The following is a 20,202-nucleotide window of genomic DNA, read 5'->3' as shown; positions in this document are numbered from 1 at the left end:
GTGTGTGTGTGTGTGTGTGTGTGTGTGTGTGTGTGTGTGTGTGTGTGTGTGTGTACACAATGGAATATTAGTCCATTCTAATTGATCTTGCCATTTGTGAACATGGATGGACCTAAAGGGCATTATGAGTGAAATAAGTCAGACAAATAGTGTGATTTCAGTTACATGTGGAATCTGAACAAATAAAAAGCAAAAACAGACTCAAATAAATACAAAGAATAAACTGAGGATTGCCAGAGGGGAGGGGTGGTGGGAGGATGGACAAAATGGTTGCAGGAGAGGGGGAGGTACAGGCTTCTAGTTATGGTACAGCATAGGGAATATAGTCAATGCTATTATAATAGCATTATATGGTGATAGATGGTAGCTCTACTTTTGATGAACATATCATAATGTACACATTTGTGGGATCACTTTATTGTACACCTTGAATGTAACATTGTATGCCTACTATACTTAAAAAAAAACAGTATTAAAATTAGCTTCATGTCTGCTTGCAGAAGAACACATTAGTTTCCTCAAGTTCCTTGCCTGGCTAGGGACAATAACAGAATCCTAGGGTTGGAAGTATTCCCTATATTTATTCTCCCTAATTTGGCAAAGACCATGAGCATTGATTTTTACCATCTGAATTAAGAGTTTCTCTAGGCCAGAAGACTTGAACTCATTTAAAGCAAAAAGGTAGTATGGTAAGCCATGGCTTTACTTGTCCTTCCGAATTCAGTGCTGAGAATCATTCTGTGAGGTCTGCAGTGGGTTTTTCTAGGTTTCTCTTCAGCTTGGTAGATCTTGGAGTCTTCTGGTACTTAAAGCTCCACTTATCTGTTGCACTTAATTTATATTTCCAGACCTTTGTGTCCTATGAAGACATAAAACCCCGGGGATGTAAATAATAAGAGACTAAAAACATGGACACCTTATGAGGATTGCTACTATTGAGACATCAGATGGTGAATATATACAGATGGACTCATTAAATTTAAAATTCTTTTTACTTTTATCTGCTTACACATACCTTTTATTTGAGTATTATTGTACTAGGTATAATTTTAAAATAAAACTATATATTCAAATAGAGAAGATCACAAGAAGAAAATGCATATATTTTACTCTGTACCTCTAATGCCATTAAATTAAAATCCCTTTGAATTTGTGCATGGTAGAAATTTGTGCCTTCACGACATAGCAATATGTCCTATCCATCCAGTTGATGAGGGACATTTAAACTCACCTAGAATTTAGCATTCTTTTTTTTTTAAGTTTGTTTGTTTGTTTGTTTGTTTGTTTTGAAAGAGGGAGAGAGAGAATCCCAAGCAGGCTCTGCGCTCAACCCATGAGACCATGACGCGAGATGAAATCGAGAGTCAGGTGCTCAACCGAATCAATCACCCAGCCCTGATTTCAGTGCTCTTAGGTGTCAAACTTTATAAAAGTAAACACAAATTAAAAGTTAGCAGAATGCCATCTCCTATTTTGATCCTTCTTTATTATTCTCCCCTTCTTCTCCGTTGTTTTTAAGCTTTCTCTTGAATTTACGATATTTTACTGGCAATCTGGAGTTGATGAACTGTATTATTCCCCACCCATGCCATTAAGCAGGGGAAAAGGATAATAATGATCTTCTGCAGACATTTCGCAGCCACACAGTGGGGTAGGTGCCATCATCATCCTCATTCTGTAGGTGAGGCTCAGGTTTTAAGGAATTTACCTGGTGTTTGAATACCAGTATCTGTATACTTTACAGACACAGGATTTTTTTCTCGATGCCATTGAGAATGTTATGATCTAGATCTAGCATATAGTAAAGATCCTAATCAACAGTAAAATTGCCAAATTAGCTGGAAGAGAGGCTGCCACAGCGTGCGAATATTGATTATCACCCCATGCATAAAATGGTTCCACTCTGGTTTTTTCTCTGTTACCAGCACAAATGAGACTGGAAGGCAACACCTGGAATGACGGGGCCCCGCCGGTCTCCATGCTATATCTTGGTGTTGCCACTGAAGCTGTGCAGAGCTGGAATGCTAGAGTAGCCAGCAAGGGGCACGGGAGTCCAGATGAGTTTTGTGCTTGCAGGTGCTGCGGCACGCCCAGCTGGCTGATACTCACACATCCCGTCGTAAGGTTTCTTGTTACTGCCAGTTTGAGCCACTTTCATGTCTCTTGGCTTTTCTTTTAATCAAGGGGGCTAGAAGGTGGGAAACATTTCTTTAGGGTTTAAATGATGTCAGTAATTGGCAGGAGGAAAAAGGAAATTTAATCTGAGAGGATCACAAAGTCATTGGTCTTTTCCTTTCATCTACTTACATATACTTATACTGACACCATCAGACTAGTCCCATTTGCTTTGCCCAGGATGTTACATTGTTGACTGCACGTAGGGGTTGCCCATAGTTTTATATGAAAGCATTTCTCAGCCATCCTCTGAAGTGAAATGTTAATAACACTCTTTCTCGAGCTTTGGATTTAGTACATCACACAACACAGAAGTTGGCTTCAGAGTTGGAGTCATCTTGTATATGTGGTGAGAAGTTCAAAATTACCCCTTATTTATACAGCCTTTGGCAGTTTAGGCAATGCATTTTGTCACCTGTTTGCTGTCTTATGAAGAGCTGGAAAGTTTATGAAGAAATAGAAAATATGACTTTGAGCCCTTGACATTTTAAAATAAATGTACATATTGTTAGTGACAGATTGCTAAACTTGGCTTTAGACACTTAGCTATGTTTCTTGCCAAAAGTAATCCAGATGTGCATAATTTACCCGGCTGCCATATGTGCACTGACATGTCTTTCTATAATCAACTGTCTGTTCAGTATGGTTACAGTTAAATGTTCTTTTTTATCAACAATCTTTTGAAATAGCACTAGCTTGATAACTTATTTTGAATTTAACAACTTCTCAAAAAGTAATGCGCATCCAGTTTGGCTTTAAACCTAAGTGACCAGTCATGTTGAGTATCTAGAAAAGACATTGACAGTCCAAATTCTCTGGGGCCCTATGTATTTCAAGGGTGAAGAATCTAGGATCCCAGCGTCAGTATGATCCCATTTTGCTGAGTTTCTTAGAGTGGAATGGAAGGTATAGGTACCTAATTAAATGTTGTCAAAGCAATGAACAATGAGTAACATCTCTAACGAAGTAATTCCTTTTCAAAAAGAAGTGGGAAAAAGAAATCTTGATTTGGGATGAAATAAATACGTCAAAAGAGGACATTTTATTTCTTTCACTAACTCGGTATCTTTTGTGCTATGTGCTGGCGACATTTGGGACTTTCCACCTGAGTTAGGGAGCAGCTGTCTTGATTGCCAAGCCATATTTTTGCTGTTGTTGTTGAAGAAAGAAATTAATTTCTAGAGAAATTTTATAGAGAAAAATTTTCTGGAGAATATATATGGTAGGGAGCATTACTGCTCTTTTGCCATTTTTTAAACCGATCGTTAAGTATCAGTGTGGAGAATTTAGACTACATGATGATCGCGTTGCCTGAATGATTGCACTATCCCTGAGAGATAGTTACCTTGAAACCCTGTCCTTGTTCTTTGTACTCAGTGACACTGAGCCACTAGCCTGTCTAGACAGGGGTTTTGTCAACCATGTGTGTCCTTGTTTGTGTTTGTCCACAGCTGCAATTAGGTTTTTCACACTGTCCCCATCTGTGGAGGCTGGCTGCTCAGTGACCTTGGCCAGTGCAAAATCTGTTGAAGCCCGTGTGTGGAGGGAACTCAGAGCACAGATGGTAGCACTGATGATGGGGAACCGTCGTGACTGGTGCCTGGGCTGATCATAACCAACCCATCCCGCCCACAGTATGATTTTAAGAGAGGTGTCCTGCAACCTACAAGACTCGGGTGAAAACTGGCTCCGCGTCGGCACAGATGTCCCGACAAAGATGAGAAGCATCGGTGGCATTCTTGGAGGGAGGTCTCTTCTTTATCATTATCGTAGCCAATGTGTAGCTCTTATTTTCTAACCAACTACCACTTTCCCCCACTTTCCCCTTCCACTCCTCTAGAGTTTAGCAGGAGGTTCTGAACACAAGTGCACCAGAAAAGCACAGAGGCCTATAAGAATTCCAGGTTTCCCAGTCTGAATGCTGCAGCTTGGGTCTGGTTTTGAAAACAGAGTATGCGTTTGAAAAAAAAAAAAAACAAACAAATCTGATTTGGACTAAACTGTAACTGTTAATGTACCCTGCTTGAGCTCACCTGTCAATTTGGAATCTTTGGGGCATGATTGGCAGTTCTTCTTCGCAATTTTGAAATGTTCAAGTTCTCTTCTACGAGCTGCTGACCATTTTTTATGATTAAAACATTGGGGTGTGTGTGTGTGTGTGTGTGTGTGTGTGTGTGTATGTAAAGATAGTTGTATGTTTTAACTTACATATACATATACATATACATATACATATACATATACAATCATACAACTAATTTTTAGGTGGAGAATTAGCATTGCTATCGCTAGTCCCACCACCATCTATTTTTGACTTTTCCTTATTTTGAATTAATAAACATTTCCCAAATTACTAGATTCATCCAAATTCAAAGAACTTAATTTTTTTTTTACTTGCAGTAATTTTGTGAATGTCATGTTATTTCAGAGGCCCATGATTCTTTTAAAAATTACATATTACTACTGAGGCACCTGGTGGCTCAGTCAGTTTAGCGTCTGACATGATCTCATGTTTTGTGGGGTTCGAGCCCCATGTCGGAGTCTCTGCTGTCAGCCCAGAGCCCACGTGGGGTACTCTGTCTCCATTTCCCTCTGCCCCTCCCCTGCTGGCGCATACACCCTCTCTCCAAAAATAAACGTTAAAAAAATTATGTATTAATACAACATTTTGGAAATAACAGTGACAACAGCAGTAGTAATTACAGCAAATATATATCAAGCCTGTACATGGTGCTGTTCTAACAGCCTTACTTGGCTCACGTTTCTAACAACCAGACGAAGTGAGCACCATTACTGGTCTGACTTGACAGATGAGGGTGGTAAGTCGCCTAAAGTCACAGAGCTAGGAAGCGGCAAAGCCTAGCTAGAAACCAGGGTGTGTGGCTCCAGGACCCGTTTCCCTAATTACTGTCTCCAACAGTACCAATATTGACATATCAACCTTAAAAAGAGCCTGTCCAGGATGTCATAACAATGAAATGGCCTGATCCTGATAAGTATTTCTATTTTTTATACTTGGGAAATTGCGATTAAGATCATTATACCTCAGGATCTCCTGTCTGTTTAGGCTAATGCCCCTGTCTGACAATTTGATGTCTCTTACAGGATTTATCTCACCTGGCCTCCCTGTTGAAGTCACTCTGTAGAACTGGGACCAATGTCATATAGTCAGTCGTTCATTCTTCTAGCAGCTTACAAATTAGACACACAGAACCAGACCAAAGACATAGTCTGTTTCCTCAAGAATTTCCCTTAGAATGGCCCACATGGTCATGGCTGATCTTCCATAATTGTTGGGCAAATTGACTTCTGGAGACTATTTTGGAGGTGTGTGGAATTGTCCATACTGATTTATTGACTTGTAATTTTCTGTTTCTCAGCGTCGGTGTAATCGAACCCACTAGTTGCATCTTCCCTCTAGCTGCCCAACATCTAAAACTTCTTGTTTTGTTTCACTTCATACATTTCCCATACTCTACCTCCACTCTTGTTTCCTCTCCAATTTGGTAAAATGGAAAGAAAATAGTTGGAGATGTCCTTGGTTCAGGCCCTAACTCTACCCCTTTTTTAGCCATGTGACAGTAGGCGAGTTCTCTGAGCCATCATCTCCTTCTCCACGAGGCCCACATTGAAGATAGAATCAGGAAACAGTGTCAAGACATGGTCTTGGCCCTTGAAATGCTGACATTTTAGTGGAAGATGTAGATACATAAACATTACAAGCAAATGATGAAGTTTTACAGAGGTGGCCTGTGCCACGTGTTCTAAGAGCTTAGAGGTGGGTAATAAGTTTTGGTGAGTGAATGAATGTATGAGTAAAAGTTGAGAAAAGGAACTGAAGTATGCAAGACTTCTTGTCAGGAGATTTGTCACAACCCTGGCTAGCACAGAGAGTGATTTTATAAATGTTCATTTATTCACGTAGTATTGATTGCCTCCTACCATATGGCAGACAAAGTGCAATTTGCTGCAGATGACAAAGGCCACGTTTCTTGCTCAAGGAAAATAACCGAATTGTCCATTGCTCTGAATATTAAGTAAACACACACACACACAAAACCACCTGCATTTTTTCTGGTCAGATGCTGTAGGATAAACACTTGATACACTGATGAGACCTTCCTGCTGTATCAATAAGTATATTTAAATAGGTAGTCGCTTTGTACCTGTTTATTTTAAAGTCTCCATTTTGATGTAAATGAACTAAGAAGGTGAGTATATAAACAGCTTGCAGACGAACTCTCATGCCTGTGAGCCAAATGTATATACCTAGTTTTGTGAAATCTTTCATCAGATCATCTGTTAGTACAAGTAGTTTAGTTCACAAATAATGCATAGTTTTTAAGCAGGTGCTACACAAGTGTAAGTTTTATGCTTCTATTTTTTTGTCACAATGATGCACATACTGGAGAAAATTGCCGGGAAGACTCTCTCTTCTCTCTTCCTGAAATGCAGTGTAAATAGCATATATTGTCAAATCTTAGTAATAATAACATTCATGAAACATGACTTCCTCAGAGGAGTGAGAAAAATATTTTGATGTTTAGCAAATGCTATCCCAACAGTGGAAGGGATGCCAATTTCCTGTTAGATGTTAAATCAATCATTCTGACTGCAAGTAGTGATTGAGCAAACATGGCCAAATTTTAATCTATAAGTAATTTACGTCTATTCTTTTTTGTTGTAGTTTTCAGGAAATCTAAATATTTAAAAGGAAGCTGTTCACAGGTACCTGGGTGGCTCAGTTGGTTAAGCATACTACTTTTGGTCTCGGCTGGGGTCATGATCTCCCAGTTTGTGGGTTCAAGCCCCACATCAGGGAATTGCTTGGAATTCTGTTCTCCCTCTCTCTCTGCCCCTCCCCACTTTTGCACACGCTCTTACTCTCTTGCTCTCTCTTTCTCTCTCTCAGAAAAAAATAAACTTTAAAAACAAAAAAGGAAGCTGTTTAATAGACCCTATTCCAATATCCAGTACCCATCCCCCATATTTATCATAATCAGCTGTGTTTGTGATTAGTTTCTGTGATATTTTGCCAGTAATATCTTGCATTTGAAAAAAATTATATTATAAAACAACATAGCATTATAAAAATGTGGAAAATAGAAACAAATTTATAATCCCATTGCCTAATACAGGGTTCCACAATCTCTGCACAATTGATAATTGTGGCTGGAGAATTCTTGCTTAGTGGGGGTTGTCTTGTAGGATGGTTAGAGGCATACCTGTAGCACCCCCTGAGCTTTGACAACAGAAAACCCCTCCCAGGGGTGCCACGTGTCTTCGGTGGCTAAAACTGCCTCTCTACCATTTGAAAACTGTCCTGATACGAAGCTATGATCAATTAGACTGTTCCTGTCAGTTTTTCATTTACATATAGGTCCTTTCATGGAGGTGTAATAGAGTGTGTTCATAATGCCATATTCTGATTTTTATGTCATATAACAGTTAAGCATTCTCTGCTGTTAACGAGGTATCAAAATTATCACTTTTTAATTAGCCCCCTTTTGAATTTTTTATGAATAACATGGCAAATAACATCTTTGTGCATATGTTCCACTTTAAATTTTGCTCTTAAAGTGTGCGTTCTGTTGTTTGTGAATTCTTTCCCTACTTTTTCTGTTAACATATGGAGGCTTAGGTTTAGGTAAAATGGAACCAGAATGACTCGAGTTATCTATAAATTCTAAGGTCTGTGCCCTTATAAGACTGGAGTGTTTACACATCCTGCAAGGTGTCCTTCTGAGGGAGGGCTGGGGTCCCCTTGCTCCTGGAGGGGGCCCCCCTTTCCTCTCACATGCCTCTATTTCCACATGTCCCCTGCTACAGGAGAAAGCTCAGGCTTTGGAATCAGACAGATGTGGATTCATTCCTGCTGCAAACACTACTAGCTTTGTGATTTGAGGCAATATACACTGTGAAACCTTCTCATCTATAAAAAGAGAGGAAACCGCCTATTACACAGAGCTATTGGAACACTTAGCAATAATGTTTTAAAACATCTAGCAGAATAAGTACTCAGTAACTGACGGCTAAAAGTAGTATTAATAAGAACAGTGTGGCTTCTTTTCCTTCTTGCTCTAAGCCAGCACAGTCCAAAAATAAATGCAGGCCACAAGTGTGAGTCATAGGAGTAGCTTAACTTTTCTAGTAGCCATGTTAAAATAAATAAAAAGAATAGGTGAAATTGTAATACTGTCATTTTAGTTAGGTCAGTATTTCCAAATATTATAATTTCTGCATGTAATCAGGATTAAAAATCATTAATGAGATGTTTTATATTCTAAGTCTTTGAAAGGTGACATGTGCTGTGATATGAAATGTGTTTTTGCACTTACAGCACAACCCAGTGTGGACCCGCCACATTTCAAGCGCTCAGTAGCCAGGTGTAGCTATAATGGCTATCTTATTGGAAAGCACTGCTGTGAGCAGTACTTGGAAGATGCCAGGTTAATACGTGTGTATTATTGACAAATCAATTGTTATTAAATACAATAGCCACGTCTCCCTTAAAGATCAAATTGTTCCTCAAATTTCCTTTTTTTTTTTTCTTTTAATGTTTATCTTCAAGAGAGACAGACAGAGACAGAGCATGAGCAGGAGAGGGACAGAGAGAGACTGAGACCGAATCCGAAGCAGGCTCCAGGCTCTGAGCTATCAGCACAGAGCCCGATGCGGAGCTGGAACTCAGAAGTCATGAGATCATGACCTGAGCCAAAATCCGACGCTCAACCAACTGAGCTGCCCAGGAGTCCCTCTCCCTCTCCCCCCCCCTTTTTTTTTTTAAAGCAGGACACCAAACTATTAAAACTCCTAAATTTCACACTGCCCTTCTCAATTTTGTTTAGTTCTATAGTTGTCAGTAGGAATATCTTACAGGTACTGTCACTTGAATGTGGGTTGTATCTTAACTTGCTATTCAGTTTAACGTTTGACTTAGTTTATCCAAACATTACCATTCAGGTATTTATGAAGCGCAGAATGTGTGCGGGCACCATGCTAAATGTTGGCTTCTGTTAGCTCTTCGGTACTCGAGAAACTTCCATGGGCAGTAGTAATATTATCCCCTTTCCACATGAGGAAATTAAGACACAGGGTGCCCAGATCGCATGCCTGAGATCACACATCTAGGAAGTAGAAGAGTTGGAATAAGAATTCAAGAAAACTGTTGTACAGCTTCATACCCTTACAGAACTGCTGTGGTGCTGGCTTTTTCCTCAAAGCTCCTTTCTTTCAACACAGTCCAATCATTTGTATTTGTCCCATTGGAATACTTGGTCAGGACTTGGTATTCCCAGTAGATGGTCACATCTCCTGCAGAATTTTCCTCTGTTGCCCTAAAATACTAAAAGCGGTGATTTGGTTGGTTAGTTTGTCCTGGAGGTCTGGGAACTGTCAGGGGAGTGAGTCTGTGGGGTCATAGGCCACATTCAGTCTGGATCATGCCCCTTGTATCCTTTTTGCTGAGGAATAACCCCTTCCTCGGTATTTCAGTATCGGATTGGAATACTTGTACGTCTTTCTTCACTTGCCCACTCTAAGTTCAGGGTGGAGGGAGGGGACACATATGGGGGAGAATAGTGCCTGGTTGTTACACGGCACCCATACACTGCGTTGTGGGAGAAAGTGCGGCCTCCAGATTTCTGAAGCAAGTCAAGAGACAGAAACGTATTATGCGAGTCTGACTCACTGAGCAGAGTGGGCCAGATAAATGGTGGGAAAACCCAAAACCAACTTTCCTATGACCTTCTGTGAAATTCTGCTTTGCGCCCTAAGAAGAATGTTAAAAATGATGTGGTCGGAGTTGGGAGAGCTGCAGCTGAGAGACTGTATTGGAAGGAGAATTTCTAATTTTAAAAGGAAGCTCGCTAGCCTCATAGCCACCGCTAATAGCTGTATAAATATTAATAAAGCTTTAAACACCTCCCAAATTAGCTTTATTTTTATATCAAAAGTGCAAGACATGGAAGTGGTAATTTGTGTTAGTCCGGCAGACACAAAATTAATTGAGATAAAAACAAGAAGTAGCAGGCAAACCCTTTGGGTGACAAACTAATGAGTTCTCCTGACTCAGGCGGTTTCTAGTGAAACATCATGACAGGAACCGAGTTCCCGTTATTGAGCTGGGAGGCTGTCCTATGGATCAGTGCTCCTTAACAATCGTCAAAGTCCTAAAAGAAACTGAAGTCAGGCTCCGTGGCCTTGTCACTTACCAGTGTCCTGGGAGGAACAACTGCACCTCACCGAGAGCCTTGATTTTCCTGTCCTGTGGGGGTATCAGGTGTGCTGTTCCATGTGGGCCTATAAGCCGCACAGTCAAGACAGCAGAGTGTGGGCACGACGAACCCAGGGAAGCACGGGGTAAAGAAGTTCGTTGGCACCTCCAAGTTTGGTATGTGTTTCCCAGCACAGTTGAGCAACACATTGAGAACTGACTGCAGTCTCTTCACGTTTTCTCGGAAGTATCAACCTGTCACCCGACAGACTCGCTGACTTGTATGCAGCCCATAGTCCTTCGAGGCCTAGGTCAGCTGCACATGCCAGGTGCCACATCCTCATGATGCCCTGACTTGTGCAGGCTTTGTTATCAGCTGTGATTTGTTGTTTAGTTGTTTTTTTCATCCTAACATCCTCTGCTTCGTGTCGGATGGGTTTCTTTTTGAAGTTATAAAATGATTCTACTGTGAAGGGTTAAGAGCTAAGGAAATGAGATTGCACAGCTGGGAATTAGAAAAGAAGATAACAGTCAACCTCCTAGGAACTGTGGCCTTCTAGAAACCATGACTGTATAAGTCCCAGATTTCTCTACCTTTAGCCACTGCTACAATTTGTATCCTTCGGTGACCATTTTATATCCCTCGTGGTGTTTCTTCTCATGGGCTTCCCTTGAATTCATGACCCCAAGATCAAGAGTCACACGTTCTGACTGAGCCAGCCAGGAGCCTCTGTCACCCCCATTTTTTCACCCTGGACCCAACGTGTCTGTTAACCCAGCCTTCTAGCCAGATTTGCTTCCAGTATAACCTGATAAAGGGCATCGATTGCCAAGAAAATACATGTTCATCATTACCAAAGGTCCAAACTGTGAGCATAGCCAGTGTTCTTTTCATGCATTGAAATATGTTTCTTCACACAGTTTGAGCTTGAAAAAGAACTTTTTAACTACTTCCAATTTTTGGTTAGAAGTAGAATATGAAATACAGGCATCAAGTTTCCATGCACCTTTTTTTCCCACACATTAATAACTACCATCTAATTAGTAATGCTGAAGGTGCCAAATGACTAACACGGATCTTTTAAAAAATCAACCATACAATGAGACAATACTTCTCAGAAGTATTTGAGACATTACTATAAAGCCAAGTCTCCTTTAATTACCCTACTTGCTACTTCCCACCATCACTCCCTAGAGATACCATATTGAGACTATGGTATATATCTTTCTAGAACCTTCTGTGTGTTTTCTCATGTTTTACATTTATCCAAAGAAAATGGAATCTTGTTTTTTGTATCTGTGTTTTTGCATAAATGCTGCAATACCAGTACATTGTGATCTTCTAACCAAGTGATCAAGTAAACGAACAGTTCACAGCAACGTCTAAATATAGTGGGTTAGGTTGTCAATTGGAAATTAAAGTCCATACACTATGTTGAATGCAAAATTTGAAAAATGCCTAAGGACCCACAAGATCCATTTGAACTGATCTTACAGCATATATCCAACGTTGCTTCCCCTCACAGTGAAGACGCTATCAGAAGGGAGCACCTGAACAAACAAGAAAGAGTTCCTCTAAGTTTTGTGGATCTATCAGCCTTTAAAGCTGCCCCACTGTCATTTCTTAGGAAGCAGCCATGTTAGGTCATTTGGCCAATTTAATAATCCCTGTGTTTCCATTAGGCTGAGACAATGGTGATCTTTATTCTGTACAAGTGAAAAAAAAAGCAACTTAAGTATAGATTAAGGAAGAGCAGAGGGGTTGTATGAGTGGCTAGGAGATGACAGAGTTCTATCAAGACTTTTCTTGAGAACTTCTTGGACTGGATTTAAAAGGAATGCGTTGTGATGATGTAAAGGAGTGTGTTATTAAGATTGTTTTTTCAAATGTATTTAGAACACAGTCACATCTCATCGACACCACTGCTCCCACCAGCATTTCTCACATGCAATGGTAATGGTCTCTGACCTTCTCCCTGATCTCCCCCACTCCCCCCTACCCCTTTGCTCTCCCATACTTTATTTTCTCCAGTAACCTGAGGAAGCTTTCAAAGATGGGCGTCAGATGATAACTCCAAAACTGCCCATGGCTCTTCATGGTAAAAACAGAAGCACTGTATAATCTGGATTCTCCCACTTCCTTGGCTTCATCTTCTAGCATTTCCCCTTTAGCTCCATCAACTCCAGCCACACTGCCCTCCTCCTGGTCCTTGAACTGGATAAATAGAATCTCATCTCAGAGCTTTGATACCTGCCATTCCCTCTGCCCAGATATCCCCATGGCTCACTTCCCCACATCCTTGAGAAATTTTCTCAGCTGTCACTTTATTAAAGAGGCCTTTTCTGATGCCCCTTCCCTCAACCACTCTTCTTTACCAGTTTTTTTCTTTTTTTTCCCTACATAGCACTTCTTCACATATCACATATTCATTTGTTTGGGTTTTTTCTTAGCTCATCTCATGAGAATATAAGCTCCTCACGAGAAGGGTATCCTTTTTTTTTTTTTTTGCTCTGCATCAGCCAGAATGATGCCTAGTGTAAAGTAAGGTTCAGTACATACTTGCTTAATTAACAATCCGTGTAAACCAGCCAAGCTAAAAGTTGAGAGGGAAAAATGAGGTATGAGGTTCGGAAATCAGTCTTGGATAGGACTAAGGGAGCCAGTAAATAAGAGGAGAGGGAGGTAAAATGCCACTGCGTATTCTTTACAGTTTCCTGACATCTTCATATATTATCCAATTATAGGGATTTAGAGACTGTGCTTTAGATGGTGACCTACAACTTCTGTCTGTCGGGGCGATTGTAATTTAAGTATGCTACTATTTCATTAATGAGGGTTGAGCCCCTGTTTAGTAAATAACCAAACACTCTATAGAGAGAAGAACATGATGGGAATAGAATGTTCTTTTTAAAAATATTTTTAATGTTTATTCATTTTTGAGGGGAGGGGGGAGGCCGAAAGAGAGGCAGACACATAATCCGATGCAGGCTCCAGACTCTGAGCTGTCAGCACAGAGCCTGATGCGGGGCTCAAACCCACAAACCACGAGATCATGACCTGAGCTGAAGTCGGACACTTAACCGACTGAGCCACCCAGGCACCAGCCCCTAGAATGTTCTTTTTAAATAGTGTTATAGTTCTGTGTTAACACCTGCTTCCTCACCTTGAAGTTTGTTGCCAAACTTAAGGTGTTCATTTTTGAAGGAAAACTGTTTGATAGTCTTCTAGAGGCTTCAGAGAGAACATTTGTTTCTTTAGGATCTGCTCCAGGAATATCAGAAAAAAAAAATACTAGGAAGTTAAAGACAAGCCAGTTAGAAGAGAGGGCAAGATGAACAGTAATTAGTTTCATAAACAGAGATCCTGCATTATTTTACTCATTGATATTTACAAGGTACTGTTCCTACTTCAGGCTGACTATAAGTCATTTTTCCTAAAATTTAATCTCCCTTTTAAAATTGTTTCTGTCTTCTTTTCTGTGAAATAACATTTTTTCTTCCAGAACTTTCTATCTGCCAGTCAATTAATTTGTCATTGTATCGTTCAATTGTGTGCTCATCACCACCACAGTCAAGAGCCTAGATAAGCATTTTCTCATTTAATTCTCAAAATTCTTTGTAAGCTAGATATTTATTGTCCTCTTATACTCAGAGGAAATTGATGTTTAGAGCATTTAGTAATTTTCCCAAGGACACTTAACTAGTAAGGAGCAGAGCCAGGAATCAACATAGGGTGTGTGCTATACTGCACACTGTGGGGTCTCTCCGTCACGCCACACTCCTTCTTCAAGAGGCCAAGTGGCCTCTGGAACTCCCCTAATCTCCATTTGTCAGTTTCTTCATTTGTAAAACTAGGGATTTGAACCAGATGTTCTTTAGGGTCCGTCTCCCTTCTCTCACCGCTCTGTTCATGGCCATTATTATTGGTAGTGGCTACCACTATTGAGTTAAATTCTTTACAAACAGAACTTATTGAAGTCAATAACCGAATGAGTACATATCATCATCAAGTTGCAAGTGGGATTTGGAGTGGTTAAGTGACTTGCCCAAGGCTACTAAGCTTTCAAATGTAGAAATCCTACGTCAACCCAGGTTTGGGGTCATAACACTGCGTTAATTTGTACTGTTTCTACACTATTGCCTACTTGTTTTGTGTAATAAGTGTAAATTGGACAAATGAGAAGAATCTTCATTTGACAAATATTTGTTGAGTAGTTATTGCTGGTCAAATTCTGCTAGGTCCTGCAAACCCAAAGATGAACAAAGTTCTATCCCTGTGCCTAGGGAGTTCAGTAGTGTATGGGGAAGGGGAGGTACACAGGGATAATTGTAATACAGTGTGAAAAGTACAATAATAGTGCCTAAATGGAGGGCCATGGGAACTGGGGAGATGATCAGAGACATGGGCACTGAGAGGTGCCACATACGCTATGATACTGTTTAAATGAAACGTCCAGAACAGGAAAATCCAGAGAGAAAAATAAATTGGTGGTTGCCTAGGGCTGGGGATGGGCGTGGAAGGAAACGTGCGTGATTTCTTGTGGTGTGATAAAAGGTACTCTAAAACTGATTACGGTGATGGTTGCACATCTCTGTTGAATATACTAAAAGCTATTGAATTGTGTACTTTAAATGGGTGAATTCTGTGCTATGGGCATTATATCTCAAAACAGCTTTTATAAAAAAAAAAAGGCGAGTGAGTGTTGGAGAGAGTGGGATGTTTAGGTAACTGAGAAGTTTGGTGCGACTGGAATATAGGTTTCAAGGAAGTGAGATAGGTGTAGATTGCAGCCCTTTGGCAAGGACCTTGTGCATCAGATGAAAGCCTTGACGCATTTTCACCCCACATTGTTGTAACGTTCACCCACGTGGCTGTGTATAGTTCATATGTTTCACTTTTGTGTAATATTTCACGATGTAATTGTGTAAATATACCACGATTTACTTACTCATGCATCTGCTCTGGGACATTTGTTTTGTTTCTAGATTTTGCTTTTATAAACAATACTGTAATAAACTTTCTTATAATCCGGTGTGAGTCTCAGAAGACAGTGTCAAATACAGTGCTATTTTTATAAAGCTCAAAAACGAGCAAAGCTTTTAAAGGTACACCAGCACACTTGTATAAGACTCACAAAACCAGGAAAGAAGTAATAATCACAAAGTTTAGCATCATGGCTTTTTTCAAAGGCAAAGGGGCAGCAGGGAGAGAGGGGAGGGAAGGAGCAATGGATGGATGCAAATTTACAGACGATGTTCTAGTTATTTTTGTTAAGATTTTTTTTTTAATGTTTTTATTTATTTTTGAGACAGAAAGAGAGCATGATCAGGGGAGGGGCAGAGAAAGGGGGAGACACAGAATCTGAAGTGGGCTACAGGCTCTGAGCCATCAGCACAGAGCCTGACGCGGGGCCTGAACCCACGGAGTGTGAGATCGTGACCCGAGCTGAAGTCGGATGCTCAACCGACTGAGCCACCCAGGCGCCCCGTTAAGATTTTATTTTTAATCTCTACACCCAACATGGTACTTGAACTCATGACCCGGAGATGAAGATTCACACGTTCCACCAACTGAGCCAGCCAGGTGCCCTAACAATGTTCTAGTTCTTGATTGGATGGTACATTCACAGGTACTTTCATAGATACATAAGTAATTATCAAAATCAACTTTAAATTTTAGAATGATTTTTAGATTCACAAAATTATTGCATAGATATTACAGAAAGTTCTGTATCTCCCATATCCGGTTTCTCTTGTCTTACCTTAGCATGGTGCCCTTGCCACAATGAATAACAGATGTTGATGCATTGTTATTAACTAAAATTCATAGTTTATTCAGACAGATTTCCGTGTGTGTGTGTGTGTGGTGGGGTTTTTTTTTGTTTGTTTTGTTTTGTTTTTTTGCCTAATAGCTTTTTCTGTTTCTGTAGCCCATTCGGGATACCAAAGTACATTTACTTAACATGTCTCCGTAGGCTTCTTTCAGAATGTTTCTCAGACTTTCCTTGCTGTGTTGTTTTGGGTTTCTTACTTGTTTTTGATGACCTTGACTGCTTGGATGCTGGCCAGGTATTTTATAGAATGTCCTTCAATAGGAATTCATCTGATGTTTTTATCTCATGATTAGACTTAGCAGAAAGGTAACAGTGGTAAAAATGCCACATCACATCATATCAAGGGTATATCCCATCAACATGTCTTATCGCTGTTGGCATTATCTTTGATCCAGTGCCTGAGGTAGTGTCTGTCAGGTTTTTCCACGGTAGTTATTCTTGTTCCCTTTCCTACTGTCCTCTTTGGAACAAGTCACTGTGCAGAGCCACACTGAAAGAGTAAGGATTTATGTTCTACCACTTTAAGAATGGAGTATCTGCATAAACTACATGGAATTCTTCTGCGTGGGAGATTTGTCTCTTCTCCCCCATTTTTTAATCTGTCCAATTATATCAGTATGGACTTGGATATTTATTTCATACTTTGGGTTACAATCTAACACCATTTTGTCACTTGAATCGTTTCTGGTTTTAGTTGGCAGGATGTCCCTTTGACATACCCTTGTCATTGTCAAGTTTGGGAGGTATTGGGGTTTTTGTATTTTAGGGCTTTCTTTGGCAATTCCTAAATGTCTGGCAGTCCCAAGTGCTCCAGACTCGCCTTGTACAATTCCTATCCCAGCCCTAGAATCAGCCATTTCCCTAAGGAGCCCTGCCACGTTCCTTTTATTGGAGAGCAGACACCAAGACACCAAGGTATGGGTCTGGTGTGCTCATTGCTCTTGGAGCATTGTTGCTTCTAGGCCCTCTCAGTTGACAGATCAAGGAAATATGCACGTAAATATGTATACCTGTAAATATTTTTTATATATAACCTTCTGTATCTCTATTAAGCTAAATATGAGTTCACACTGATTCAGCTCTAATTCATTTCTAGGTGAATCATTTTAGCCTTTTATCCTTGCTTGTATATAACCTTCATCTCCAATGGTGAGAGACCTGGCTCTCACCATCCATGTGTTTAATCGTTCAACTTCAGTATACATGTAGAGTGGTTTCACAATTATTCATGTATACCCCTACAAGAAACAATGTTATTGACTGGAATGTAGTTCCTATGTACAGTTCCTTTTGATTTTAGTCTTCCAGACTGTTTATTTCCAAAGGTACTTACGTCAGCACCTTATGCCTTTATACCCTTTAGTGAGGTTGTTTCATACGCTCTAAATACATTCAGATTCTTTTGTCACTTTCTGCACTCCATCCTAGGATCCCTCAACCTGCTGTTGGATTTTTTTTTTTTTTTTTTTTTGCATGCATTAGAATTTACTCTGTCCTGTAAAGTTCTATGGATTTTGACAACACTTAATGTCTTGGAGCTACCTTTACAGCAACCTGCAGAATAATCTCACCTCCACAAAAAATCTTCCATGTTCTACTTAACTCTCCCACTTGGAAAGGGGCAGCCACTAATCTTTACTGCCTCTGTATTTTTGCTTTTTCCAAAATATCACATAGTTGGAATCATACAATATGTAGCTTTTTCAGACTGGCTTTTTTTTTTTTTTTTTTTTTTTTTACTTAGCATTATGCATTTAAGATTGACCCATGTCTTTTCATGGTTTGATAGCTCTTTTCTTTTAATATTCCATTGTATGGCTATACCCATTTATCAGTTTACCTACTGAGGGGCGTCTTCGTTGCTTCCAGTTTTTATAATTATGCATAAAGTTGCTGTAAACATTTGTATACAGGCTGTAGTAGGAACTCAAGTTTTCACATCAGTTGAGTAATTACCTAGAAGCACGATTGCTGGGTCATATGTGAAGACTATATTTAGTTCCGCAAGAAACTTGCCAAACTGTCTTACAAAGTGGTTATACCATTTTTCATTTTCACTATCAATGAATGAGAATTGCTGATGCTTTGCATCCTTACCAGGAATTGGTGGTCTTAGTGGTTTGGACTTGAGCCATTTTAATAACTGTGTGGTGATATCTCCTTGTTTTCTTTTGCATTTCCTAATGTCAATGATACTGAACATCTTTTCTTAAGTTTATTTTCCTATTTGGTTAGGTGTCCATTTGGATATTCTGCTCACTATTGCTTATATTCCTCCCTCCCTTCCTCTGTAATTCATAGATGTGGCATGTATTCTTTTGTTTATATCAAATAATACAGTAAAATATTAAAACAAGGGAGCAGAAAAAACTTTGAGCCTAATACTATAGGTGTAAGGGCAGATTAGGTTAAGAATTCAGACTTAAAAAAATCAGACTTCAAGCTCTAGCCTTGCTATTTACTAGTCTTGTGACTTTGGGAAAGTTATGTAATTACTCAGAGTCTCAATTTCTTCATATTTAAAATGATAATGTTAATATCTATCTGACCTGTTTTTGTGAGAATTTAATTAAAACAACAGGGTTAGGTAGAGTTCAAGCTAGAGACTTTACCCACATACCACATTGGATATAAGAAATAGTGATTTCCCCGGGGCGCCTGGGTGGCTCAGTCGGTTAAGTGTCTGACTTCGGCTCAGGTCGTGATCTCGCAGTTCGTGGGTTTGAGCCCTGTGTCGGGCTCTGTGTTGACATCTGCAAGCCTGGAGCCTGCTTCGGATTCTGTGTCTCCCTCTCTCTCTGTCTTTCCCCTGCGTGCCCTCTGTCTCTGTCTCTCTTTCAAAAATAAATAGAGACTAAAAAAATTAAAAAAAAAAAAAAAAGAAATAGTGATTTCCCATCCTGTCAACAAGGAGAGCGTACTCATTCATTAAACAAACATTAAGTGCCCATTCTGTGCCAGGAGCCGTTCTCTGTATGTGGAATACATCCATGGGCCTCAATGTGGTGGGATTTACCATAGTCTTTTAAACCGGATTGTAGTATTTACACATAATTTAGAAAACGAACTTGAAGGGAGAAAAACGGAAGTCAAGAATTAAATTAGTAGACTTTTCTAAAGATTCAGGCACAAGATTATAAGAACCTAAAAGCTAGAACTGGGCATAGAGAGGAGGGACCAGCTGAGAGAGGTATCTCAGAAACAGAATCCAGTTGACATGGAGATTATTAGCTGATTATGGGTAAGACAGAAAGTGGTGTTAAAGATGACTGGCTTTTTCTGAATGGGAGATTATAGAACACTGGTTTATAAAGGAGCAGAGTCACTTAGAATGTTTTGACAGTCAACACAGCTTTACACATATGTACTGTCCCTATCCAAATTTTCTTTTGTAAAAACTCTTTAATTCAGAAGTGCTTATGCCCTAGCAGAAACATCTGAAGAGAAAACTAAACCCTCAAGTCAAGGGGAAAACTTCAAGATTAATTTCCTGTATTCATAGCCACCAAAAATGTTCTGCGTTGATTCTAATAATTGTGTTGCTGAGCTTTTTCAGAGACGGCACAGTATCCTTGCTTGTCTAATAAAGTTGGAAGGTAAGTTTTTGTGCAATGGCACGATTGGCTCAGCAGCAAAAAGAACTGCACAATTTCATCTCCGATTCTAAGCTAAACAGAGCCGAGAGATAATTCCCCTGTGTGTTTATAAGGAAGAGTTAAATCCCTCCCAGTGTAATGTAGCACCAGATCGAAGTAAACAGACTCTGATTTCAGTGCTAGACACAGCCTTAAGGCAGAAGAAATTACACTGTCATACAGAGGATATGTAGCTGCTGCTATTTTGGTGCCTGAGTTCTTTGTTGTCACATAGTTGAAGGCAATCCAGATGAGGAAGAGTGTTAACCGACAAAAGGAGAAAATTCCCCGCACATGGCTAGAGGGATGTGGGGGAAGAGAAAAGATGGTACAGTGCCGTCCG

General features: G+C 39.9%; 1 protein-coding gene across 5 annotated transcripts in view; it reads left to right on the top strand.

The window, feature by feature from the left end:
• ARL15 (ARF like GTPase 15) overlaps positions 1-20,202 on the top strand; it is a 409,325-nt gene that overhangs the window by 239,604 nt on the left and 149,519 nt on the right. The window contains exon 6 of one of the 5 annotated variants that reach the window (XM_040496895.1): positions 849-4,175. The exons of the other annotated variants lie outside the window; for them this stretch is intronic. Within the exon in view, the coding sequence (XP_040352829.1) occupies positions 849-893 (45 nt within the window). The 3' untranslated portion in view covers positions 894-4,175. Of the gene's footprint in view, positions 1-848; positions 4,176-20,202 lie in introns of those variants that run through there. 5 annotated transcript variants of the gene reach the window in all.

The sequence above is a fragment of the Herpailurus yagouaroundi genome, unplaced genomic scaffold (assembly GCF_014898765.1).
Source record: "Herpailurus yagouaroundi ecotype Mexico unplaced genomic scaffold, PumYag 29, whole genome shotgun sequence".
In the NCBI taxonomy this organism is placed as follows: Eukaryota; Metazoa; Chordata; class Mammalia; order Carnivora; family Felidae; genus Herpailurus; species Herpailurus yagouaroundi.
The sequence above is the reverse complement of the archived record's forward strand: the minus strand, read 5'-3'. Positions and strand labels throughout refer to the sequence as shown.